The sequence below is a fragment of the Cibotium barometz genome, chromosome 42 (genome assembly GCF_041138505.1).
Source record: "Cibotium barometz isolate CiBa-2024 chromosome 42, ASM4113850v1, whole genome shotgun sequence".
NCBI classification, from domain to species: Eukaryota; Viridiplantae; Streptophyta; class Polypodiopsida; order Cyatheales; family Cibotiaceae; genus Cibotium; species Cibotium barometz.
In genome coordinates this window covers 16,540,318-16,567,568 of record NC_141087.1, presented here as the reverse complement: position 1 = coordinate 16,567,568, position 27,251 = coordinate 16,540,318, and the positions used below count along the sequence as shown (strand labels likewise).

At 45.6% G+C, this 27,251-nt stretch overlaps 1 protein-coding gene across 3 annotated transcripts in view; it reads right to left on the bottom strand.

Annotated features, from left to right (window-relative positions):
• Nucleotides 1–2,750: 2,750 nt before the first annotated feature.
• The window catches only part of LOC147614219 (RIBOSOMAL RNA PROCESSING 5), a 69,533-nt gene continuing 45,032 nt past the window's right edge, over nt 2,751–27,251 (bottom strand). Inside the window, exons 34-40 of one of the 3 annotated variants that reach the window (XR_015263091.1) lie at nt 13,561–13,964; nt 4,800–4,979; nt 4,595–4,691; nt 4,085–4,474; nt 3,764–3,847; nt 3,074–3,654; nt 2,751–2,909 (exon numbers count right to left, since the gene is read on the bottom strand). Coding sequence is in view for 1 of the 3 variants with exons in the window: in XM_086780763.1 (XP_086636889.1) it covers nt 3,547–3,654; nt 3,764–3,847; nt 4,085–4,474; nt 4,595–4,691; nt 4,800–4,979; nt 13,561–13,964 (1,263 nt within the window). In the remaining 2 variants the exon portion in view is untranslated. Of the gene's footprint in view, nt 2,910–2,960; nt 3,655–3,763; nt 3,848–4,084; nt 4,475–4,594; nt 4,692–4,799; nt 4,980–13,560; nt 13,965–27,251 lie in introns of those variants that run through there. The other 2 variants (XM_086780763.1, XM_086780764.1) reach the window with 2 other exon arrangements.

Genomic DNA, 27,251 nt, shown 5'->3' with positions numbered 1-27,251 from the left:
TTCCCGGGTACCGGCGAGGTTCCGTGGGTGCCAAGTGCCCCGGGGGTTGCCCTCCCCGCCTTGACGGTGATCAGACCGAAAACGGTGATCGGATGGAAAACAGTAGAAAAACGGCCGACCAACGGACCGGCGAGCCGTGCCGTGCCGTCGTCGTCAGGACGGCACGGCGAGACGCGACCGGGCCGGCGGATCATGGATGGAAGGCAAGACCCGAGACGAGGCCGAGGGAGCCAAGCCGAGCATGAACGCAAGTGATCGGTGAGACCCGCAAGGAAAACGCGTGAGACTATGGAAGGCCACGTGTGGCAGACTGTGGAAGGCCGCGTGCGACAAAGCCAATGGAGTCGTTTCATGAAGCATGGACTGTGGAAGGCTGCGTGCGGAAAAGGCGTCGCGGGACCGTTTTCGCCGGTCTCGTGACACTAAGGAAATCCTTAAAAAAGCCACAAAAAAAAAACCTTAAAAACATAAATCCTTAAAAAACAAGTGTGAATGGCAAGAAGCATGGCAATGGATTTAGCCTAGCTCTGACACCATGTGGGAAAACATGGTGCCAGGCCCAAGAGGAGTGTGTGTACGGAGAGACAAAGACATCAATCTATGGTGTGTGGGAGCATACACATGGATGAATGGAAGAGAAAGAAAAAGAGATCAAGGGAGAGATACAATAGATGCAAGATTGCACAACTCAAGTGATACTCATTACTTGTGATTATAATGAAATACAACCCAAGCACATGCCTTTATAGGCACTAAGGCCCTATCTTATGTTACTTAATAAGAAGTGGTTCATACCTAATGAGTTCACACCAAAAGACCTAAATGACCTTTCACACCACTAAGACTCCAACTATTATGACATGTATCTAGCACAAAAAAGAAAGAAAACTCAACCCCCATCTCTATCTCTATATTATCTTAAGGAAGAGTTTCACAAAGCTCCCACGTGGCAAGAATTTGGAGGTTCGGGAAGGAGAGGAGGTTTGGATAGAATTTGATTTTGAAAGCCTCAAAAGATGTACTAGTATTATCTTAAGGAAGAGTTTTACAAAGCTGCCATGTGGCAAGAATTTGGAAGTTCGAGAAGGAGAGGAGAAGGTTTGGGTAGAATTTGAATTTGGAGTCTCAAAAGATGTGCAAAGCACGGGTTGCCTTCTAGTCCAATAAATAAAATCCTTGGACAATCAAGTTCTTCCAAGAACCCCATCTTGCATGCAATAAGGATGGATGAGATGAAACAAAGGTAAACTTTCTCATCTCGATAACCAACATGAAAAAAAAGTGCATCCCAAAATGCTCCCCAAGGAAAACCCACTACCATAATAGCATGCACGAACTCCAAAACAAATGCCATCCACCATTTTCTATGATCTTGGGATAGAGCATATATGTGAGCCAAAGGCATCTTAAAATCAAGTATAAGTTATACCATCAATGCCGTGTACATTACACTCTACATATCATGTCACTCTCAAGTAACATCTTTGGTACTAAAGCCTAGTATTGATCCAACTCCGTAAGATAAACCTGAATCTAGGTCTATAAAAGGATCTCTAATCTGCAAAATGCAAAGCTACATATTCCCGAAAGTATCACTAATGAACCTAGTTCACCTCAAGGAAAATATGACGACAACCCATCCTCACCATGCTGATAACAATAAATTATCCATGGTCACAAAGAAACCTCATTAATGTAATCTTCTCGACGTGAGTCAAGACATAGACAAATTCATCAAAAAATACCTACCCACATAAAGCTACACTCTATCCCCAGCTTAAAGCCGGAACCCCTCTATCAAGAGATGACTGAATAAACCATCTCTGAGATCTTGTGCACTACAATCAGATTAACATCTAAGAAGGTGAAGTTTGATATGTAACTAGTGATAATTCTCAAGATTTAGTGGCCTAATCTGACAAAATTAGGCAAGCCCTAGCATTAGGATAAAGTATGCTAATATGGGCGACTAAGGCTATTATTAATCAATCCATGTGTACTTACTATGTATAACAATTTAGCAACGGACACTATATAATTGAAACATGGGTTACTGTTGTCATAACCTCGTTATCGGTGAGTTTTAGCAGACTCCAACTACACGTGTGGCAAAGCATAGGTCCGCATGCGCTAGGACTGGAAGCCTTAGCCCTTGGTTTGGGGGTGGTTTAAAGCATAGAACCTATGGTTGGGATGTGAACGAGTCTACAGCCTTCTTAGGGGGTTTGTACTAATCACTCGTGTTTTCTGATCGGTGGGGTTGTACCATAAGCAAACATACAGTTCCAAACATTACCACATCTTCCAGAAAAAATGGAAAAAATGAACTCCCCAAATTTAAATCCATTTCCGAATTTCAAAGAAATTCCAATGACCACTGCATCAAAACAGCGAGTGCACACCTCACTATAGTTAGAGGGTCCCCCTTGGAGCTGACACGCTAAAAATATGAAAACACTGCAGACCCCTTTCTCTTTATCATACTTGGAAGATGTGGAAATTGAACAGAAGGGAAATTGTATTTGCTACACGCTTATCACATGCAAAACATCCACCCTGTCTTTGTTTGGATGCCCTTGCACTGAAGCACTTTCAAGCCATAGAGTAAAACAGTGTAACAGAAGTTTCAAGCCGACCAGGCACTTTCACTCGATTCTATTGATGATAACTAGGCAGCTACTTACAAGAGAACCAAAATTTAGCAAACAATCAAATCCTCAAAAACATGTTACATAGATGCATCTCCATTGTCAGGAATATTATCTTTGGCAGTAAATTCTCCTAATCCAAGTTGGCAGGGTTGCTTCTCCGTGATTGGTTGCATTTGTTTGCAACTAGTTCTTGTTTCTAGTCTTTGCTTCTCCCCATCAACTCTCACAGGACTGTCAATAGAGATAAGGGGGAGACAGCTGCACGTACAGTTCGGTATATGGAAATAGTAACCATGAACATCATTGTGATTTTCAAAGTAAATTTATCAAAAAATAATAATAATCCAATTGCACAAACGCATGAAGGCATGCAGGTCCTCAAGCAGGGCTTGCATAATATACAAAATTGCTAGATTTTTGACCTTGTAGTTGTAGGTCAGGCCTCTGCTGGGGGTGAGTTATGGCATATCTGCCTCTGCTGGGTGAGCTATGGCAAATTGCACATCAACCTCAAGGCTAAATTGCAGCATCACAAGAGCAAGTGTAGACGCGATAACTTAACCAAAGAGAATTCCACGCTAGTCTCAAAAACCTACACCCCACACACATTGGCTGAGTACTTCAAGAAACGCCTGGACCCTGAAATTACCAAGATTGATAAAAGGGCACCTTAGTGCCAATTGAGCAGCCCTGATTTAAGTCTCAACTGGCACATTTCACTTGCATGGATGACCCTGTTTGCCATCCAGTAGGTTCACTTCTTATGCCCAGGACTGAAAACCCATCCCCAAATCCCTGCTCCTTGTTACATGCCTAGCTTTCATAATTTAATGGTAAAATAATAGGTCATAGACACCGACCCCTGATAAAAGAATGCCTCTATTTTGTCACAATTCTATCCAAGCCTTGATTCCACATACTGCATAGCCTTTCCTTTGACATAAACTATCCGCTCTTCATTGCCATGAGACTTTTCATAGTCTAGATACTTCTTGAACAAAAACTGCATTTAAAATGAACTCCCTTATGTTAGCATTGAGCTAGTGAGCTTCTGGCACATTACTATATCATAAAAAAGACAAATAATGAGCTAATATCAAAAGGAGTGTTACCTTCATTTTTTTGGGCGGCAACTCTAAAGATGTTGCCCTCTCAAAGAGGGCCCGGACAACGAACACATCTCCAAGACCAATTTCCTAAAATAGACAATATCATCCCCCCAAAAAATAGTCAGAGCAAATTCTGCCCACAAACATAAACCATTAGTTTACCTAGCACCAGGCATTAGAGATATTATAGACAGCACCACCACCAATTGGATGGTGGACAGGGAGATCCCCCACCACGAGGAATGAGCAGGTGAGATCTCCCCATTCCATGGGCAGTGGTAAGTCTATTAAGACCCTTAGCTCAAAAGGATCTTTCTTACTTGCCTGGTCAAGGTAGACACTCCACAAATCCACCCTCTTTGGATAATTGCGAAGAATTCCTTCAAAAAGGTTACGGGCACGCTCTGGTGACCCAATTTTGAATTCTGTTATAGCAGCTTGTGAGATGACTTTGATGTGTTTACGGTGAGGCAAACTCAACAACGCCCGGTCCAATGCCTTGTGGGTGGCCTCAGGCATGCCCTGCTTCAGTAGATACTGCATTCTCCTCAGCCACACCTTTGAAGACGTTTTGAACTTCTGGAGCATAGTCTTCAGCAGTTCATCTGCCATATCATGCTGCTCGCTACGTTCATAAATTCCAAGAAGTGCCAAGTAAAGCTTTTTAGGATCACAATACTGCAAGGCTCTCTGGAAAACTCCCAAGGTTGCTTCCTGCACACAATGTGAAACCATGACTCAGGACAATATTCAAGTCACATGCTTCTCCAGTCTATCAATATGTGCCGTATTTAAGAAATAAAGAAGAAAGGTTGACGGATAGCCCTCTTTGACCTTAGCAGGATTTCCATAAACATTTTCTAAATTCAGGAAGGCAACCCAGACATTCAGTTTCTCCCCCTCCTCCCGGAAGTTTATTGTCTGCAAAGCCCTGGCATTCGCCCAAGAATTGAGGAGTAAGTCACCAATTCAACAAAACATAAAGCATCGTTAGAGCACACCATACAAATATCTAGAACTAATTGTGAATGATGCTTACCTTTCGGCAATGCCCCGGGCTTTGTCAACATCTCCAAGAGAAAGTAAGAAAGCCATGTACTTAATCCATATAAAGCTGCTATTAGGAGAAGCATGTGCTAGCTTCTCAAAATCCTCAGCACTTTCAGGAGCTTCATCACCTTCCAGGCGCTTCTGCTCAGCTGCTCTGATTGCATCCTCCCTTCAAATTTTCCACGTTACAAAACAAGTCAGTATCTGCATTATCCTTCCCTTCCTCTCTCCCTGTCTAGGAAGTCTGCCTTATCTTCCTCTATGCTCATCTGCTTAGTGGACTAACTGTTATATACACAGGTCCAGAGGCAGCTGACTTGAACAAACACAAACGGAGGAGACAAACATGACTTGTGGCTCTACATTCACTTGACATGGGTTCAACCTGGCATGCTCCCATTAAAAAATAGTAAAAGGATTTTCTTATCCCATGAAATTTTTCTTATTCCACACATCTGGGTTCACTCATCACATGCATTGAGGATTTATATGAGGCAGCTGTGTTTCTCACATTGGTTCCATGTCAAGACAAGTGGATCTCACAAGGACCGCAAGGGCCTTCAGGCATGTGGAGACACAGGAGCATAATTCGCACCATTGTTCATCGTACAAGATTCACCGTAACTATCATCATCTCTCCAACAAAACATGCCGTGTTCTATGAAAAGCCATCGAGAATAAGGACCACAGGTAGGTGGCTCCCTCTTTAAGTAAGAGGATACAACATGAAGTATATGCACAGAACACTCACAGGTAGGATTTTTAACAGTACAAAACTCAACTAAAATTACACAAGCACAGAGATGACAAACAATATTGTAATACTGATGTAGGTGGCTCCCTCTTTAAGTAAGAGGATACAACATGAAGTATATGCACAGAACACTCACAGGTAGGATTTTTAACAGTACAAAACTCAACTAAAATTACACAAGCACAGAGATGGCAAACAATATTGTAATACTGATGTGATGCAAAATATGACTATATGCTCCACACCCATATGCTTTGTTGAAAGGAGCTTCCATAGCTGATTGAAAACTGCTCGCATCGTACGTTATATGATAATAGAAGCTCGGGTGCAAGGCAAACAACTAGTGCATGGATGGGCTGTGTTGGAATTAGGATTCGGGTTTGCAGCAATGCACCACACACACACACACACACACAGTGAAGCAGCCGTGAGCAAGAGGGAGGGGGGACAATACTCTATGTTGATCAAGTAGTATGAGTGGTGCCAAGTACAAAGGATAAAGTACACCCTCATAAGTGGATAAGAGGGTGTTCCTATGCACGAGGAAAAGACGACCTAAAGAAGGAAAAGTTCCCCCACTAGTCCTAGAGTGTTCACACACCACTACCTGACATATAATGTCTACAAACCCCCCTGGAGTGATGGTGTGAACATATAAACGAATATGGCTGATCAATCCCTAAAAGCCAATAAGCTTAAAGCTTTGCAAAAAGCTTTGAGCTTTTCACAAGGGCCTTCATGAATAAATGTACCACTCTTGCATAGAGCCTTGGACTGGCATAATGGTAGTGCACCTCAATGTGATTCGTGCGAGCATGAAACACGGGATTTCTCACAACTACCAATGCACTCTGAGAGCCAGTGTAGATAGGAGCGGAGAACTCTTGTGGCAAGCACTAAGATCTACCAAAAGTCGTTTGAGCCATACACTCAATGGTCGTTGCCTTGTACTCCGCTTCGTGCCCTGTAAGTAGCGGAAAACTTGCTTGGTAGTCTGCCAATGCCAGCTATCTAGGCAATGCATAAATCTACTCAACTGAGAAGCTCTCCAGAATCCTGAATGGTGAGCATGGCATCTCTCTCAACTGCTATAGCCACAGGCTTACAATCCTCAAGACTAAACCTTTTTTGCAGTCTTTGTATATACTTTGACTGCATCATGACAATCCCATCATCACCCTATGGAAACTAAATGCCCAAATAGTAATGCAAGGAGTCCAAATGTGACATCTCATAAGAAGCCTATAGTTTAGCCTTAAAGGCTGAAATCTTCTCAACATCGGGGTCTATGCATAGCATGTCATCAACGCATAAAACGATGACCAGCAAATCCTCTTTAGTCTTCCTGACATAGAGGGTGCTCTCTGTTGGATTGTTACAAAACCCATGTGCTACCATGTAACCATTTGGCCCTCCTAGCTCTTTTTCACATAATGGAACTTATGCCCAAACACATGGACAGATTGAAAGCATGGAAACAAGGTTGATGAAATTGGCACAAGAAAAAGCACGAATTTTAGTCAAAAGCAAGGAAAAGCAAAAAAGTCAAACTGAGTTGACCACGAGTCAAGCGCACCATTAAAAAGAGGAGAGTGAGCCGAACCAAAAAGCTAAAGCCCGCTTTTCCAAAAAGCAAGGCCCAAAAGTTAAAAAAGCAAAGTTAAAGAACTTCAACAAAAGGGAGTAATATTTTATTATAAAGTGGAAAGCAAAGGGAAAAAGGCAAAAGCAAAAGCTTGGTTAAGCTTTTGGCAAAAAGCAAAGCTCTCTTCAAGTATAAGCTTGGTTAAGCTTGAACCTCTCTTGTAGCATCATGAAGGAGATTGTGGTATTATGATCATTGAGAGCTTCTTCTTAGCCATCAACACCTTCTCCAACTTGCTTTTCAGATGTACGGTCACAACCCTAGACTTGGATTAGCATATGCATGGGCGATACAAATGCGTGTATGGAGTTGTACGGACATGTGCAGAGCTAGACGAACTGAAAATTTCAAAAACCCTAAAAATTTACAAAACCCTAAAACTACTCCAAAAACCCTAAAAACTGTTTTTAAGAGGTTTTTATCACCCGAAAACCATTAAAACAAGTTTTAGATCAGTTTTCTTGCCAAAGAGAGCTTTTACATGGTTTTCTTCATCGACAAGGCTGTAGGAGTTGTGGAGATTACTCATGGGATGAGCTTGGACTTGGACTTGGACTTGGATTTGGAACTTGGACTTGAAACTTGGACTTGGACTTGGAATTGGACTTGGATTTGGATTTGGATTTCGGATCTGGTACTAGCCCTGTGAGAGATACTTGTGGGTCATCCCCGTGGTGTACTCGACATTAGAGATCTTGTGCCTTGACATCGACATCAACTTGGATATCCTACATCGATATATCTGTTTGTTTTATATTCATTGATCATAATCTATCCCTTTCTGTTGTGCATAGCCCTTTACCACAAGTTTGGCTTTTTAGCGATCAATGCTACCATCATACTTTTGTTTCATCTTTTGGACCCACTTCGTGTCAATAGCTTTCTTGCTGAAAGGCAAGTCAACTAGATCCCAAGTGCCATTCTTCAAAATGGAATCATATGAAACATGCATCCAATTTTTGATCCTCTTGCGCTTCATGTAACTTGGTTGAACACAATGCTAATCAATACACTTAAATACACTAAGATTTGAAGGACACTTGCTCATATACATGAAGTAAATTGCTGAATTGACAAGAGACACACAATGAGCCGGAACGGCCGACCCCTCCCTCTCCATGCCAATGCATATGAAATTCAGCATTTAGAAAACAATGGTATGTCGATGTAGATCACCAAGGAGCTGCCTTGATGCCTAGCCCGACTTCAGTGCCCATATTCTCTACCATTGGCTCTATGTTCTACCAAGCAAGGTAGCAACATCTTCAAGAGCACATAGGACAAGAGAAATACTACACAGGGCGGCTAAACAAGAAGTCCTGTACTTCTACTGAATAAGTAATGACAACACATTGTCCAATTAGCTTACCAGTCTTCATAGAAGTTGTTGCAAGCGAAAGCCTTCGCGTTGGAAGCTTTAGAAGTGTTGATATCTTCGATTTGCCGCAATCCTTTGCAACAAAAGTCTTCAAGAGGAAGAAGGGAACCCTGGAAAAGTTTCCCCTATGGTTCAATTTGAGAAAGGAAGGCTGAAATTAGGGTTTTCAGTAAAAAGACCAGAAATTACAGTAAAAATGAGAGCTGTTTTGCTGAATTTCAGTCATTGGGAGTGAGTAGGAGAGTGATTAGCACTTGGAAACACTCTTGGAAGCTTGGAAAACACCCTAGCAAGTTGGGTATGGCTATGGAGAGCTTGGAAATGGAGAGAAATGGTGAAAAAACAGAGTTTTCAGCCTCCAAAAATCTTCATGAAGAGAAAACACGAATTTTCTCTTAATAAGTAAGTGAATTGAGGTCCAATTAGATGAAGGGACATGGGGAGATGCCCATTTATGAGTAAAAGGGGAGGATCAGGTCCTGGACATTGAGTCTTGTCCGCCTCGGGACTTCAGTGAGTGTGAACTTATAAGTGACTTTTGGGCGCCCAAACTTTAATGAAGTGGAAAGCACTCACTTATAAATATTGGCTAAGTCCTAAGAGCTATTTGAGCCTAGATTGGGTAATACTTACCACCTGTTCACATGCCACACAACCATGTCAGCAGACAGTTTCACACGCACGGTTCACGGGCGGACATCTCCTAGCCCGGAACTACACATAGGTCATGCAGACATGAAAACAGCATTTGCAGGCAAGCACATAAAGATGCTATGCAATGCAGCATTGGCATGAGCAATTTCCGTTCATGAAACCATATAAGACCAGGGGTTTCCAGGCAAGTATATGCGATACCAGACCCAGTGGAAAGCCAATCCTCCAGGCGTTTCCGGGCATGTACACAAAGGCACAAGTCCCAGCGGAAAGCCAAGTCGTCCAGATATTCCGGGCATGATAACGTCAAGTCCCAGCGGAATATCATATCCAACTATACAGCATGATACGTGTCAATCACATGCATAGGCACATTCCATAAGCCATGGACACCAATCCAATATGTACATAGTGTGAAAGCAAGAGTGAACCATTCGGGTGGCCAAATGGTGACACTTCATCAAATGGAACTAGCTCTTCTTCATCGTACAAGCTGCTCATAAAAAAATGATCAACATAAATGCCCAAATGCATCGTGCGACAACTAGCATGTGTTCAACCTGCCAAGGAGGCACTACATTGTTGTCCCGCAAAGTTTGCAACAACCAATGAGGCACCGATTTAGCTTGTTGAATGGATGTCCTCTCCACCACATCATCGATGTCTGCCGGACCAATGGGTATTGTTTTGCTGATTTTCAGCTGCTATATGCTGTTTTTCAACAAGTATTGGCTGATTTCCAGCCATAGGATGAGTGTCCAAATGCCCAACACCTGGAATGTGTGTACCGTACAAGGGGGAGAAGAGTATCAAACAAATCCAGTGAGCCAACAATTGGCTTTTGTTGCATTAAAGCAAGGGCTGAGATGAATTCTCCAGAAAGACCACATTTGGACTAACCATAATCCGTTGTGCAATGGGATGGTAGAGGTGGTACCCTTTACTCTCCGAACTATAGCCCACAAAAATGCACTTCACTACCTTCTCATCAAGCTTAGAACGGTGCTCCTCAACATAAGAGCATAAGCCAAGCAACCAAAGACATGCATATGAGCCACTATTGGCTTTTTGTAAAGCCATGCTTCCTAAGGAGTGATAGTTTGTAAGGCTTTTGTTGGACCCCTGTTAAGTACAAATGCTACACAAATAACAACTTCCATCCAAAACCTCTAAGGCGAACTTTGGCCTCTAACCATACATCGTGCCACCTCCATGAGAGACCTACTTTTTCTTTCCAATACACCATTCTGTTGAGGTGTGTATGGCACGATACATTGGTGCTGAATGCCCCTTTCAGACATTGAATTCTTTGAGCATGTATTCCCCCCCTCTAGCTCTACATAGAGTTTGCACTTTGCATCCTGACACATTTTCAGCCATGTGATGAAGGTGCTTGAAACACAAACACCTCTGATTTTTGCTTCATAGCATTGACCCAATTGAATCAAGAAAGGTCATCAATGAACGTGACAAAATAGAAGTAACCACCAATAGATGGTGTCCGCATTGACCACATCCATCACTATGTATGAGCTCCAATTACCAAGAAGCCCCCATTGAACCATCTTTGGGAAAGGTGTCCGATTTTGCCAATATACAACCCTCACATACATGCTTGACAAGTACATCAAGTGGTGGCAAAGAGGATAGTATATCATGCCTTTGAAGGCGACGCAGACTACCAAAGGTCAAATGGCCAAACGAGCCTGCCATAGCTCAGCATCTGTCACACTGGATGTGGCAGTGACTACAAGTGCTTCGTGTGCAACCATCAAGCTTGCAGAGGCCAAAACACAGTATTAGATGCAACAATAATATCTCCATCACTCCAACCATGTACAGTGCATCTGTCATCAACAAAGCGAACCACTAGGCCAGACCCAACAATGACCAAAATTGACAAGATATTCTTTAGAGCATGTGATTATCCGACCATTAGTAGCACTGAGCGCAATCTTATGAACTCCTCGTGATAGCATAGGTGGAGTTGCTAGCACATGTAACAGCAACCCCCTTGGGTGCATCTCCCAAAGAAGTCAGCAAATCACGTTGTGACGTAATGTGCTTGATAGCACCCAAAATACCATACATGAGAATCTTCCATTGACATGCATGCATCATGTAAAGAAGGATCATAGGTACATTGAACCTAGAATGCCCATTCGTCTTGCGCATAGCTACCAAAACCATACCAAGAGTCTTTCTTCTCTTCTCTTCACCAAGCCTCTCCATGCAATCATTGATATAGTGACATGGTTTGCACAAGTCATTGCATTTGTTCTTTTTCTTGGGCTTCTCATCTCGTCACTCTTATCCGCATCTTTCACCCTTGTCAAATACACATCCATAGAGCCACCCTCATCCATATGAGGCAAGTCCATCTGCTTTTTCAGGCAACACCTGCATCATTGCCCACCTCATAGAGCGTTGCAAGGGCATCCCACACTAACTTAGCAGTGACACAAGAACAGATATGAGGAACGATGCTAAGAGGCAAATGGGTGCATGTGTCCTTGCATCTCCGGAATCCCACCGTTGTTGATCCGCAATAGGAGGTGTGAGTGCCTGAAAGATCCCGGAGTGCCAAATGCAGATGTGCCCTAGCCACCTATAGAAGCAGTAGCCTCTGGCTGCTGCAAAAGTAGCGAGGAAGGACAGGCCTCCTCTCCTGAAACCAAAGGCCTATAGGCCCTTGACAACTCACAGGTGCCTTATCATGTATGCCCACAGTGAGTAGTTAGTCCCATCCAATTTGTGTGCTGTTCTAACCTGCAAAAGGCTCTCTGTACCACACCACACATGACTAATAAATTGCAAAGGTAATATCCACTGAATGCAATCTGTATGGCTGCGAAGTGGCCCACTGGTGCCTGTAAATCTGCAAATGTATGAAAATGACAAGTGTAGGAATAGAAAGTACTAGTCAGATGTCAAAATTGAAGGCATCGGAGCTCGATTGTGGCCCAAAATCCGATGTCAACTTTTGAAGCTGCCCCAAATTGTACGCACCAATGGTGGTCCAATATTTTTTATTTTCCCAAAACATCAGAAAAGCCCCAAATTTATTTTTCCTGTCAAAAATTTGATGCCCCCTTTTTTTGGTGGTGGGCTGCTCTAAATATCGGACAAAGGTGGTGGGAGGCTGTATGACAGCGTGCTGCTGATGTGGCACTATTGTACAATTTGCTGACGTTGACTGTGCACTGACTGTCCGGACTGTACAAGCTAGATGGCACACTGCTGAATGGCAGGCAGAGGTGGATGTAGGCACAGGAAGGCGGTCTGCTCTGAATGTCTACATGCTGGATCATGATTGTTCAAATAATCATGTGTAAACCACGTTGCCCTCCATGGTCACCTTGTGGTAGGTGCAGACTAGGTCAATGTGATGCTCCGTGTTGACTAACCAATAATGCTTCCATGCCCATCCAAAACCATCTCGGAGCAAATTATGGCCCCTCAGCATCTGAACATGGTGTCCAAAAGTGAAGTCCACCAACGCCATGTATGGACCATTATCACGCAAGCATGTAGCCTATTTGGAACTGTGCCAAATGTAATTGAATCATCTTTGGCCTCCTGGACAACATCCTATCTAGACATGAAGCGCCAAGATGCCCAGGCTGCTCAACCGTAGCTACTCCTCATGATAGGGACTGTACATACATAAGCTAGTTGGTGCTTGGACAATACAATATGAGGGTGGGAGCATTGGTATTGAGCACATGTGCTCTGAAACGAAATGTCAAAAATCATAGATGTATTCTGATAGCAAGCGCACGAACTTGGCAATTACTGACCTTAAATCTTCCCCTAGCCCCATGTTCCAATGAATCTACAAGGGAGGTGGTTATTGTATCAGAGCAAACCTAAACATGCAGTTTTCCACCACATAATACAGAACAATAATTTTATGACTTGTGTGTGTGCTATGTGTTGATTCTGCTGCACTTCACTCTCAAACCCTAGCACATAGGCACAAGTGTTCTACACAAAGCGTAGTATCTCATTCAGGGATGCAGAGAAACAACCACAACAAAAGTCCCCACACGAGACTGTTTCTCAAACATCATTTCATACATGAATAAAACCAAGGCAGTTTTTAGCAATCTTCATTGTTTCACAGCAACTGCACAGTCTTCATTGTTTCCCAGCAACATGCTGAGAAGCACAACATGCACAAGCACACCCACACAAACCGACACCCGTATGTGTGCAGCTGCGTCACCTATATATAAAAGAATGAAGACATAAACTTGCAACAAAATGTAAAAACAAACAACTACAACATAAAACACAAAGGGGATAAAATAAATCACCTCAATTCTTTTAATATTTTCTTTCCTCTCTTGCTCTGTTTCTCCAGATCGTCGAAAGTTGTACCAGAGACACCATTCTGTTTTTCTTGCATGTTCACGTCATCCAAAGTCATGTCCTCCTCTCTCTCCAGCACTACCTCCAAAGGAGGTACAGAGGAGCCGACTTGTGGAGCCTCAGGCATTGGAGGGACCAATACACTTGAAGCATGATCCATGTTCCTGTCTTCACATCTATTATCAAATCTCTCACTCGAAAAATCTGAATTTGAATTTTCTTCTAGCACTTGTTCCCCTTCATATTCAGAATTCGTATTGTCTTCTTTGAAATTTTCAGCCTCGGACTGTGAATTCCTCAAATAGGTTTCCTTCATTCCTAGAGAAATTTGGTTTTTATCCTCATCGATCTGTCCACCAGATTGCCCACATAGTAAGAATCTCTCTCTCTCTCTCTCTCTCTCTCTCTCTCTCTCTCTCTCTCTATGCACGGACTCAGAGCAGACAGTGCAAGATCTATGACTTTGAGGATCCCTTGAGACTAGAGCCGCTAGCTACAGAGGATACAGGGACCACTCGGATCTCCGCTGACGGAGGAGCTAACAGCACTGGATATGGGCAACATTTGCTGGAGCTTGGGGCCCGACACCATCTCGTTATTTATAACAGGATGACTCAGTGGCCAGATTCAGGTGGGTTGACTTGCTTTCCAGTGGGGGCGGCAGCAGTACAGTGGACTATGTGATGGGATCCAGGGAGGCAGCAGATATGGTGTCTCACTTTACCGTACCACCATGCCCCATTGGGGCGGATCATACATATCTATCCCTCACTTTCAGGAGCTTACTCGAGACCCACCCACCCATCATACAGCCACCACGCACTATTTTCCACTTCACTCAGGACCTAGCCGATGTGTATGACTATCATGTTCATGATCAACTATTTGCCTTAGACCCATCGGCACCCATGGCTATGCTCACCTCCCAGCTCTCACATGTACTGCACTCCGCAGCCGCGAGGAGTGTCCCATACCACATACAGACAGGACAGCCACCTACATCTGGGAGCATGCCCCAGAACCGATGGTATGATGATGAGTGCAGAAACCTTTACCGCAGTCTCCGAGTGCAGAGGGCTCGCGGGGAGATCACCCAGAGACAGGCACGCAGGAGGATGCATACTCTCACAAGCCGTAAGCGGCGAGCTTATGAGGAGGCTCAGTACTGGGACACATATCACATGCTCATGAGCAGAGATGCTGCTCCTGCTTGGAGGAGACTCAGAGAGCCCCGTCCTCCCACACCTATTACCGATCCTGAGACCTGGCAGATATGCAGAGAGACTCTATGATGTGCCTGCACAGCACCCTATACCACAGCCCACAGAGCCATGCTCCATAGTCTCCACCTTCTTCACCCCACCTATGGTTAGGAGGGCCATATGCCGACTCCAACATGGACGGGCAACAGATCATACAGGATTACAGGGAGAGCATCTCATCTATGCTATTGATACATTGGCACCATTTCTTGCTCATCTCTTCAACAGAGCTCTGTCAGAGGGGTTTCCGGCTGAGTGGACGATGCACACTATTGTGCCGATCCATAAAGCGGGAGATGTACTAGACCCCGGGAACTACAGGACCATCATGATTGGCCATATATTGGCCAAACTATACGGGGCAGTTTTGGAGGCAGAGCTGAGCACTCATGCAGAGGTTGGGGGATTGAGAGCAGCAGGCCAGGCAGGCTTCCGACGAGCCTTCTCGACCATCAACCACATTTTTACATTGAGGTGCCTCATTGATCAGGCCAAGGCACGGAGGCAACGGCTCTATTGTTGCTTTGTAGATTTCCGCAAGGCATTTGATACTATGCCCAGAGAGCGCCTCTTTCGGCGACTGCAGACACTAGGCATACCCTCAGACATGATGTAGGGCATATACAGGCTATATGAGAAGGTCTTTGGGAGAGTCCGATGCCCAGGAGGCTTGTCCGACACAGTTGCTAGCACCATTGGTGTGAAGCAGGGGTGCCCGCTCTCCCCCACGCTCTTTGGGCTCTATATTGATGAGGTTGTCGATTACATCACACAGGGAGGAGGCTCTGGGGTTGAGCTATCAGGTATTACTGTCCATGTTATGCTTTATGCTGATGACATCGCCTTGGTATCCGACACACAAGTTGGGCTTCAAAGACACCTTGTGGCTCTTGATGACTTTTGCGCACAGCAGGGTCTCACAGTGAACCTTGGGAAAACCAAGGTTATGATCTTCCACACCTCACCTACAGTCAAGAGCCACACTACTCTCACATTAGCAGGAGGGCAGGTCGAGGTGGTGAGCTCTTATGTTTACCTTGGCATCACATTTACTAGCTCAGCTGGACGCTTCTCCATGGCGCAAGCAGTCCAAGACAGAATGACCCGGGGGTATGCAGCTCTTGCTGGCCTTGAGCGTCAGTGTCATCAGGCACATTTTCAAGAACCTCGCACGAAGGGGTGGCTCTTTGATACATTAGTGACACCAGCCTTGATGTATGCAGCAGCGGTTTGGGCACCAGGGCTTGCAGCCTCCACATGGGTACAACTGGAGAGACCACACATCTTGATGCTCTCGAGGATGGTACGCAGCAAACCATCCGTCCCGCACGACATTGTTCGAGCTGAGTTTGCTGCACCACCTATGGCAGTGGAGGCATTGTTCCAGACGATCTCCTTTATATACAGGATGCGGGAGATGCCCACAAAGAGATTATCCTGCCGAGCTTTTGAGGCATCCCGACAGCTCGCCGAGGCTGGACACACTGGATCTTGGTATGCACAGATGCTACAGTGGTTCTCACATCATGGGATAGACATTGAGCGGTTGCCACCTTTTCAGTATGATCAGTCTGCTCCATGGGGTTACCTCTCTCTCAATGAGAGGAACAGAGTGATCAGACAAGACATATGGCAGCGCTACATACAGGAGACATGGACAGCACCAGAGAGCCCACTACCACCGAAGATGCTGTATTACAGAGACCACTTTATGAGCATCTCAAGGGATGGGTTTATACAGCGACCGCTGCGGTATATGGATGTATACATGCCACACAGCTCTCGCGTTGCTATTGAACAACTACGAGTCTCATCACATCAGCTAGAGATAGAGGCTGGGAGAGCGGCACGGGTTCCCAGAGCCAAGCGGATATGCAGATTGTGCCGCGAGGAGGTGGAGACTGAGGATCACTTTGTATGTAGATGTAGAGCCCACCAGGGGATCAGAGATAGTTATGCAGGATTGTTTGAGGAGCACTCTTCACTACATCAGTTGATGGAGGCCTCCGACCAGCGAGGACAGCTTGGCAGACTACTACTAGAGCTTCATAGTTCTCGACAGAGACTCCTCTAGACACCCGCTCCCACTAGGGGTGGGAGACAATCCCAACTCACAGATTTCTTCCAGAGAGCTATGCCAGTGCCAACTGATGTACCACGTGGGGTGACCGCACAAAGAGCAGAGGAATTGAGAGCCAAGAGGAGACCTAGACAGACTGGACATAGAGCACCCGGACTCCGTCACCGAGAGAGAGCAGCTATCCGGATGAGACACCAAATGGAGACACAGGAGAAGCTAGCTCACTTTCATTCAGACTCAGGGTACATGTTCACGCCATTCACAGCCTCAGCATCGACGATGTATGATATCTTATATCCCTCTTATGGCACTGGATGGAGTTAGACATAGACCTGCATAGCATGCTTGTACTACCCCTTCAGCATATAGAGATGCATCTTGCCTTAGCACTCCATCCACATCCCCACCCCCCTTTATATTGTTTGTATATGGGCTCCACCGATCCATGATGATTCACAGTTGTATCCAGACACATGCACACTTTTTTCTTTTCTTTCTTTTCCTTTTCTTCCGATGACCGGAAGAACACAATTGTATTTTTTGTCTCATAGGCCGACTTTGGCCTCTCGTAGACGTTAATATATCTTTCTTTCTTTCTTTCTTTCTCTCGCACTCTCTCTCTCTCTCTCTCTCTCGACTGTGTTCCCTGTTCGCTTCGCGCCTCTGTGCGTAGCCGCCCACTGTCGCCCAGTAGACCTTCCGCCGCTTCTGTTCGCTGTTCGCTTCACCGCTTCTGTTCCCTGTTCCCTGTGCGCCTCTATGCGTAGCCGCCCACCGCCGCCGCTTCTGTTCCCTGTTCGCTACTGCCACCCAGTAGCCCTTCCACCTCGCTGTGGCGCTATGCTGGCCCGCCTGCCTGTCCGGTAGGCCATGTGCCCCTTTACCCACCCACCTTCATGAGGAGGAGGGTCATACTACGAGGCTTAGAGGGAGCTCCTATTTTCTTGGATGATGATCTCACGAGGATGCAGCTAGAGCATAGGAGAGCTTGCATGCCACGAGTCTTACACACGAGGAGAGAAGGCAAGAAGGCCTTCTAGCAAGATGGTCGGGTCATCATTGATGGCCGGTCCATGGATTAGCGGTTTGGGGCCTATGGGACATAGACCAAGCCACTGACAGAGATACACAAGGCAGTATGGAACTGTAACGGTTCACTATGGGTGCAGCCTGGACGACTGGAGCATGTTATGGTTGGGGAGAGACATCATACTTCTGACAGAGACACATCAGAGCCCAGAGAGAGGGCTACCTCAAGTAGAGGGATTCCAGTGGGAGTCAGCATACAGGAGGACCACACGCCAGGGTACCTCGGGAGGGTCGGGGGGAGTAGCAGTTCTATTCAGACGGGAGCTATAGGGGAGACTGAGAGTGGTAGCACAAGATCCAGAGGCCAGATACATGTGGATCAGCTTATAGCTCTCACAGGACAGGGTTATATACGTAGCCCTATATTACTTTCCTCCATCACGATCTTCCTATGTCATTACAGAGGACATGCCACAGGAGGAGGAGACATGAGCCTCACCATACACTTGTCTGTCAGAGGAGATTATGCATTATTCTACACTAGGGGAAGTATTTCTTACGGGTGACTTCAATGCCCACACACACTGCAGACAGTGTGAGGTGTATGACTATGATGACATGGAGATCCTCCACCCTGTGGATCCAGAGAGATAGGGGCTAGTCGGGCATCAGAGGACACTGGACCAGACAGAGGACATTATGGGGACCACTTACTAGAGTTGGGAGCCAGGCATCGTCTCGTTATTTATAACGGGATGCTACAGTGGCCGGGATCAAGAGGGCTGACATGCTTCCCACATGGGGGTCATACACGGACACCGGAGGCACAGTGGTAGACTACATTATGGGGTCTTTGGAGGCATCACAGCTTGTCACCTCATTCTCCATCCCACCTCGTCCTACTGGGGCATACTTGGCATTTTCACTAGCCGGATCACCGGTATCACCAACCCCCCACATACCGACGCCACACACTACCATCTACTTCACACATGACATGGCAGACATATCCACTGGCAGAGTAGAGGATGGGCTCCTACTCATGGATCCCCTGGCACCTATGGATAATTACAGCCCAGCTGGCATCACTCCTACACACGGCTGCATTACAGAGCTTCCCACATCGTGTCCACTCAGGAGAGCCTGCGAGATCTGGGACTATGCCCCAGAACAGATGGTATGATGACGAGTGCAGAGCCCTATACTCACGTCTCCGCATACAGAGAGCCTTGGGAGCCATCACAGAGCAGGAGTCGAGGAAAGAGATGAGGAGACTTACTCGCCACAAAAGGCGGGCCTTTGCAAAGATACAGGAGCTAGAGAGCTTCCATTTCTTCATGAGTAGAGATAGCCCTATCTCATGGTAGCACTTCAGAGAGCCCCGGACACCGACACCCATTGCAGACCCACAGAAATGGCACACATGTGCAGAGGGCCTATACCACGCCCCACAGCAGCCACCTATACCTCAGCCCACAGGAGCCTCGACCTACCACAGCTAGCTTCTTTACTGGTAAAGGAAGCTATCCGCCGCCTACAGCATGGACGGGCCGCCGACCATATGGGCCTACAAGGTGAGCATCTCATATATGCATTAGATTCTTTGGCTCCTTTTCTTGCACACCCGTTTAACAGGGCAATAGCAAAGGGTTTCCCTGCGGAGTGGACGATGCACACCATTATGCCGATCCACAAACCAGGGAATATGCTCGATCCGAGCAACTATAGGACGGTTATGGTTGGCCACGTGTTGGCCAAACTCTATGGTGCAGTGTTGAAGCAATAGCTTAGCTTATATGCTGAGCGAGCAGGTTTACGCTCATCAGGGCAAGCAGGCTTCACGAGAGCTTTCTCTACCACTGACCATGTATTCACTTTGAGATGTATGATTGATCAGGCCAGAGTGAGGAAGAGAAAGCTCTATTGCTGCTTTGTGGATTTCCGCAAGGCATTTGACACAGTACCATGAGAGAGGCTCTTTCAACGCCTGCAGTCTCTTGGCATACCAACAGATATGACATGGGGCATCTATGCACTATATGAGCAGGTTTTTGGGCGAGTCAGATGCCCAGGAGGTATGTCCGAGACTATTGCTAGCACCATTGGTGTGAAGCAAGGATGCCCACTTTCCCCCACGCTATTTGGGTTATACATTGATGAGGTGGCTGACTTCATTACACGGGGAGGCGGAGATGGAGTTGATCTAGCAGGTACCTCAATACATATTATGCTTTTTGCTGATGATATTGTATTAGTGTCTGAGTCTCCAGGAGGTCTACACAGCAGCATCTCATGCACTCGATGATTTCTGCACACAGAGGGGTCTTACTGTGAACCTTGGAAAAACCAAGGTTATGGTCTTTCATACATCGAGACAGGGCAGGAGTCAGCTAACATTCACTCTCGCAGGACGCCAGGTGGAGGTGGTGACATCATACGTGTACCTAGGGGTTACCTTCTCTGCAGCAGCCACGCGCTTCACCATGGGTTCAGCAGCCAGAGCTAGGGATATGCAGCATTGGCTATGCTAGAGAGACAGTGCCACCAGGCGCATTTTCAGGAGCCCCGGACGAAGGGGTGGCTATTTGACACTTTAGTCACACCGGCACTCATGTATGGAGCAGCGGTATGGGCGCCAGGCCTTGCTACCCATTGGTGGACACAGATAGACAGACCACAGGCCCTCATGATGGCACGCATGATACGCAGCAAACCGTCAGTACCTCATGACATTATCCGAGCACAGTTTGTTGCGCCTCCTATGATGGTAGAGGCCATATTCCAGACTATATGCCTGCTAGACAGATTTTGAGAGATGCCACAGGACAGATTGTCATACAGAGCTTTTGAGGCATCTAGACAGCTGGCTGAGGCAGGAGACAGAGGATCATGGTATGCACAGGTCACACATTGGTTCTCACAGCATGGCCTAGACACGGATCATCTACCACCATTCCAATATGACAGGGATGCACCACATATCCGTCTCTCTCATAGTGAGAGGAACAGAGTATTGAGACAGGACCTATGGCAGCTCTATACACGAGAGACATGGATATCGCCTACACAGCCTCTTCCACCGAAGATGCTGTACTACAGAGATCACTTCATGAGTATCACTGATGATGGGTTTATAGAGAGGCCTAGATACATGGAGGGCTTTTTACCACACAGCTCCCAAGTAGCTATTGGTCAGCTTAGAGTCTCATCACATAAATTGAAGATCGAGAATGGCAAAGCAGCACGGATCCCCCGAGAGGAGAGGGTATGGAGATTGTGCAGAGAGGAGGTGGAGAGTGAGGAGCATTATGTATGCAGATGCAGAGCATATACAGCCATCAGAGAGAGATATCCCATTTTATTCAGAGAGCCACATTCCCTATGCCAGATCTTTGAGGCAGCAAACCAGCGCATACTGGGGAGATTCATTGTAGACAACGGACTCATACCACAGGGAGAGGTAGGCGACAGCTCCAGCTCACTGATTTCTTCCAGAGATCTATCCCAGTGCCTACCCTGACACAGGAGGGGGTTACACTTCAGCGCGCTGCGGACCTCCGAGCCAGACGGAGACCGAGAGCACAAGGCTACCAGGCTCCCAAACTACATCAGAGGGAGATCACAGAGATACGGGCTCAACATCAGCACCATATCCAGGAGCGGCTAGCTCACTTACACTCACACCCGGAGATCATGCTCCGAGGTATTTTTGCCTCGCCATCGCCTATGTATCACATATTACACCCCCATTATGGTACTGGTTGGAGCTAGACAGATCTGCATTGCATTCTTGTATACCCTACGCATATAGGTTGCATATTGAGCCTCTAGCAGTAGTGCTCCATCCATCACACCCACCCACTAGCTCAATACTTTCATGGTTTATTTCATGTTCATTTTGTCCTTTTTTTTTCTCTGGACATCTAGAAGACATTGACAGTTGTACATTGATTTGTCTCATAGGTCGAGCTCGGCCTCTAGTAGACGGTAATACAGCTTTCTTCTTTCTTCTTTCTTGTCCTTGCAACTCTCTTTAATAGGGAGCTGCGTGAGGCCAGACCAAGGTATCACTTAATGATACTTTGGTATGCCCTGCAACACTCTATGGGGCCCCCTTTTGGGTACCAAACTTGGAAGATGAGGGGTGGAAGAAGACAGAGAATCTACACAACATGATGTTGTCCCGCATGATTCGAAGCAAACAAATGGTCCCACATGAGATTTTTTTGGCAGAGTTTGGGATAGTATCCCTTGTCATGTATCAAGATTAGGTCCTAATCTCGACATGGTTGAGGAGCCCCAAGATTAGGGAGAGGGCTGCAGGCAGGTTACAGGTAACTAGGGTTCATTATTGTTGATAATCCATGGTTACTGGCTGAGTGTGAGCTCCTCTGATCATCCTCAATCTGATGGGTAGACAGAGAGGGTGAATCAAGTTCGGGAGGATATGCTTCATGCATGTGTTTCCAAGCGACCATCTAATTGGAAGAGGTACATCCCAATGGTCAAGTTTGCCTACAATAGTGCTAAGTAGTTGGCAAATGGTTACATTCCGTTTATGCTAATGTACGGTTACCAACCTAGATCTCTATTAACTATATCAAGACTTAAGGGTAATAAGATTGATGCGCTTAGAGATTTCTGAGCGGATATGCACAAGATGCTAGTCAGCGCACAAGAATCTATCACAAGTGCTCACTATAGAGCTCGGTTTTATGATGATAGGAATCGTCCGTCAAGGGAGTTATCCTAGGGAATGCTAGTATATCTGAGGATATCCAAGAGTTCTAAGACGTTGCAAACTGGGAAGGTCGGGAAGTTGTCCCCTAGAGTTCTAAGACGTTTCAAGGAGAGGAAGCTTAAGAATAAGTTGATCCGTAAGTATAAGATTAAGTGGAAAGACAGGGCCGTGGAGGCCTCGACTTGGGAGACAGTTGCTAGTTTAGAGCGGAGATTCTTGGACTTTGTTTCCTACTTAGGAGGGGAAGTATGTTATGTGCCTAATGCTAATCCTCGGGATTAAGTCCTAATTTGGGAAGGGTTGGGGAGCCCTCACATAAGGGGGAAGGCTGCATGCACGTTACATGTGGCTAGGATTCATTCATATTGATAATCCATGGTTACTAGCTATTTATGACTAGATGGTTATTTATAGTGATAATAGTCACTATATAAGTGACTTATGGGTTATTGTATTAATAGTTATGGGTTATTGTGTTAATAGATTGTCATACTTGAGAGTTGATCTATGCCTAGACCAAAGTAGTTTTACTCCTACCATGGACATGGCCGTTCACATGCGGTCTTGCCGAGGGTCCCTTAGGACAGGCTCTAGTGGTATGGGACGCCAAGACTGATTGACCTAGTCTGTGGGGAATGGAACCTTAGCCCCTACCTCAGGAGAGATTCCGAATGGAATCTATGGTTGGGAGGTGAGTTTGTCTGCACCCTTCTATGTATTCTAACCTTGTGTGTTTGGCTTGTGTATCAGGTGATCTTATGGAGAGAGCTTTACATCCCTAGTGACATGCTTTATTCCATACGACCACATATATACATCACCTACACACTAGAGGATGGCCACCTCTCCCAAATAGACTTGGTAGTCTTGAATGCAATTAGACCAAGACGGACACTTCCATTCATGCTATACACAAACTTCCCAATGGTTCGACCAATGGGGACTTCAAATGGGGCATGCTTTGTGCCCTATTTTCTTGTCCTGGATGTGCTGCCATGGGTCAATCTTGCATTACTGGGATTCCTGGAACTACCGTGTGCTTGTTATTGTATGTTGGCTGGTGGTGGGCTTTTTGCAGGGATCATGAAATGGGCCAAGAAGTGTGGCCAAGGAGCACTAACTTTGGAACTTAGTAATATTTTTACTTATTATTATAATAAGAAGTGTTCACACACACTTAGTAATAAGTGTGGCCACCAAATGGACACCATACCAGCTTTTGTACATTGGACATGTTTGTACAATTTTAAACCATAGGCACCCTCTTTTTTGGCAATTCAGGATTGTCCACCCTCCCAATTAAGAAATGGTTGGCTGTCCACCCTTCTCAACCTGACATTTAGCCAATTTCTATCCTTGGAAGCCCTTCTCTCAACCTAACCCCACTACTTTCACTTGCACAAGACGTTTTTTAAGTAGGGCCATGATTTTTGGAGGGTGTGGAGGTTCTGTACGAACAAGAAACAGGGTAGAAACCCTAATTTCAGATTCACGCCTATACAACCAACCCTGCTGATGTACGACCAGTTGCAAACAGGTTCCTGATGCTGTCCTTGACCTCTCCATAAAGTTTCATTTGGCATTAGATAGGGGTTTTCTCCCCATTTGATGTCATTTGGGCAGAGGTTGTCCCAAGTGCTAGAGGAGTGTGTGTCATGGCATGTCTTTTCAGTCATTTTCATGGTTTAATGTTTAAGTGTATTTGAGTGACAATTTTAAGTAAACCCTGTTTCACACACGAAGGATAGGCACTGGCAAGAGAAGATTCGCAAGGAGTTGTTTCGGTGAAGGCAAGAGAGCCTCCGAGAGGAGATTTGTGAGTTGGCGAGAAGAATGTACCCATAGACAAACGGATACAAGGAGGGAATGAGGAGCACACGAAGAAGGGATTTAAGAAGAGAAAATATGAGTGTGTTGGTAAAGTTCAAGGATGGAGCACCCCAGGGTTGTGGAGCAGCCCAAGACCGAGAGCATGGATCCAAGTGAGGGAGAGCTTCCAAGATAGGAGCTCCTAGATAACACTATCCCAGATGGAGATACTTCAGCAAGATGCCATTGCCCGCGATGCACGTGCAAAAACTAAACCAGAACCTGAGAACGGTAGAGTGAGCAAGTGGATCTCTTCTAATCCTGTTTGGAGGAGGATGAGATTACTCCGACAGTTCCTGAGGAGGTGGATCTCTTGAAAACCTGTTTGTAACCAGGAGAAGGAGGCTACATATGATGAAGAACATATTGAGATAAAGCCAAACATGTGAAGACCAACTCAAAGAGCTTGGAGATTGAGCTAGAGCCAGTGCGCATATGGACCAAAACCTACAGTTGAGCCAGCACAAAATTGGAGAGAAGGTGTATGGATGTAGGGTCTCCATAGACCCTAACTGACATAGAACCATAGAGGGCTAGGGTTAGACCCACATACCTCAATATAGGTTTCATCGACCCAACATCATATGCATTGCAATAATGCAATGGATTGTGGCTAACAACTCACCACCCAACAGGTCATATGCACACCATGCTAAATCCCCAGTTTTAGGCTATGATTAAGAACCTTTTGGGGCACTAATTATAGCTAGGTGTTAGCCTTGCAATTGAGTGTTTTTGACTTGTGAGCTCCAAAATATGAGCTGAATAAATGAGGTTCCAACCTTCTTAAAGGAAAAACAGGCTAGGTCGGATTAAGGTCATCCAGCCCTTTTTCAGGCTGAAAAAAAATGTCAAAACATTCCAAATTCTTTGATAATGTGTCCCATCCATCGATGCCTTCTCTGACACTTCTGAAGACCTATTAGGCTGGTAAACCGTCCCTAAATCTGACCTATTAGGCTGGTAAACCGTCCCTAAATCTGCCCCAAACGCAATGTCCTAACACAATCTAAAACACAGCCAAATCCCTTGCAAATCCCCTATAAAACAAGTCAACCACGTGGGTAGTTGTATCACACTCTCCCCCACCAAAACCACAACTACCCTCATCTAAACTGTCTCCAGATAAGTGCTGAAACTACAGTCTAATCTCTTCCGAGGTATGAATTGTTCCTACTACGGGAAATCACTTTCTGGCCGCTCTTCAGCTGACATTTTTGCCACACCTGTCACTACCAAAATTCAAGCACCACCTCATCCAACACATCCTGAAGAAGTGCTCACTCCTATACAGCGTACTCCTTCGGCAAGACGGCTTCCAGTAGAAAACACAAGAATGCATTGGCTGAACTCAAATGGATCACCAAATATTTTAGGACTAAACCCACCACCACTGACGCCAAAGACTCTCCACCCAACTCTTTCAAGAGCTGTGAAGACTCTCCCTCAACAAACAGGCTGGAAACTTTCTCCTTCCACAACCGTGGCCTAATGGAGCCGTTGACGGAAAACTCCCACCATCTGGTTAGCTCCAGCATGCGTTCCACATACTCAGGATGTTGATTTTCCAGATTATGCAGCACTCTCGTGAGATCCCAAAACAAACTAAGTCTGACACAATCCTGCACCCCTAATGTGCAACTAATGTGAGAAATGAAATGAACTGAGACACTGAAGCATGTATCTCCTTCATACTCATCCTCTGGCTTCTTGGACTGCTCATTCAATGTTCTTGGACAATCAATCCTTCATGATGTACTCGGCAGATTCACACTTGAAACATTGACCAGCCAGCCGCTTAGCTAGGAATTCCTCCGGAGGGAGCCAGGTAGTCGGCCAGCTGTTTAGCTTAGAAGTCCTCCAGAGAGGGTAGCACCAACATCTGCGCCCAAGGACAAATTCAAACCATCAACAAAATGCTTAACCTCGTCTGACCGCAGAACCGTCCTCAGTAGTATGAGCAAAAGCTTGTAAAACAGGCCAGATAATCGGATACAGATTCGCTCTATTTCTGAGTAAAGCGCTCTTATTGCTTCTCCTAGTCGCGGTTGTAATCCACCGGAATGTACTATTTCAAGATGGCCTTGCCGCAATCATCCCAATAGGTTACAACATGGTGCAATTAGCTACTGATATTTAGGGTTTCACAGCTGCATACCTGAATTTTGAGGATGATTTACGTTTCATGCCAAGTACATCCGGGTCACATAATAGGAAGCCACAAGATTTATTGATAGGGGGGTGCTACTTTCTGTCAGAGAAGTCAACATGCTCAAAAGACATCTCCAAAATGGAACCAGGACCCCATATCATGCCTCATATGAGGACAGGAATTTTTACAGGAAGAGTTACTAATAAAGGGGGATCTCAATGCATCCACAGCAGAGACACAAGCAAAGATACTAGACTTTCAAGAGGTGCATTAATTTCTTCATAAGACAATGCGATATGAAATGGACATAAGCAGAAGCTCAGCCACCATAGTCACGACATATGGGAAACATTTTAAAGAAATGGGTACGACACATGGCTTGTTTATATTGATTGTAATGACGTGCTGGTCCAGATCCTCCAGCTCCACCTGCCATGCAGACCAAGATGATGGGAGTAGCACTGTGAAATACCTTATTCGGTCCCCTTGCTTGATCATCCCAT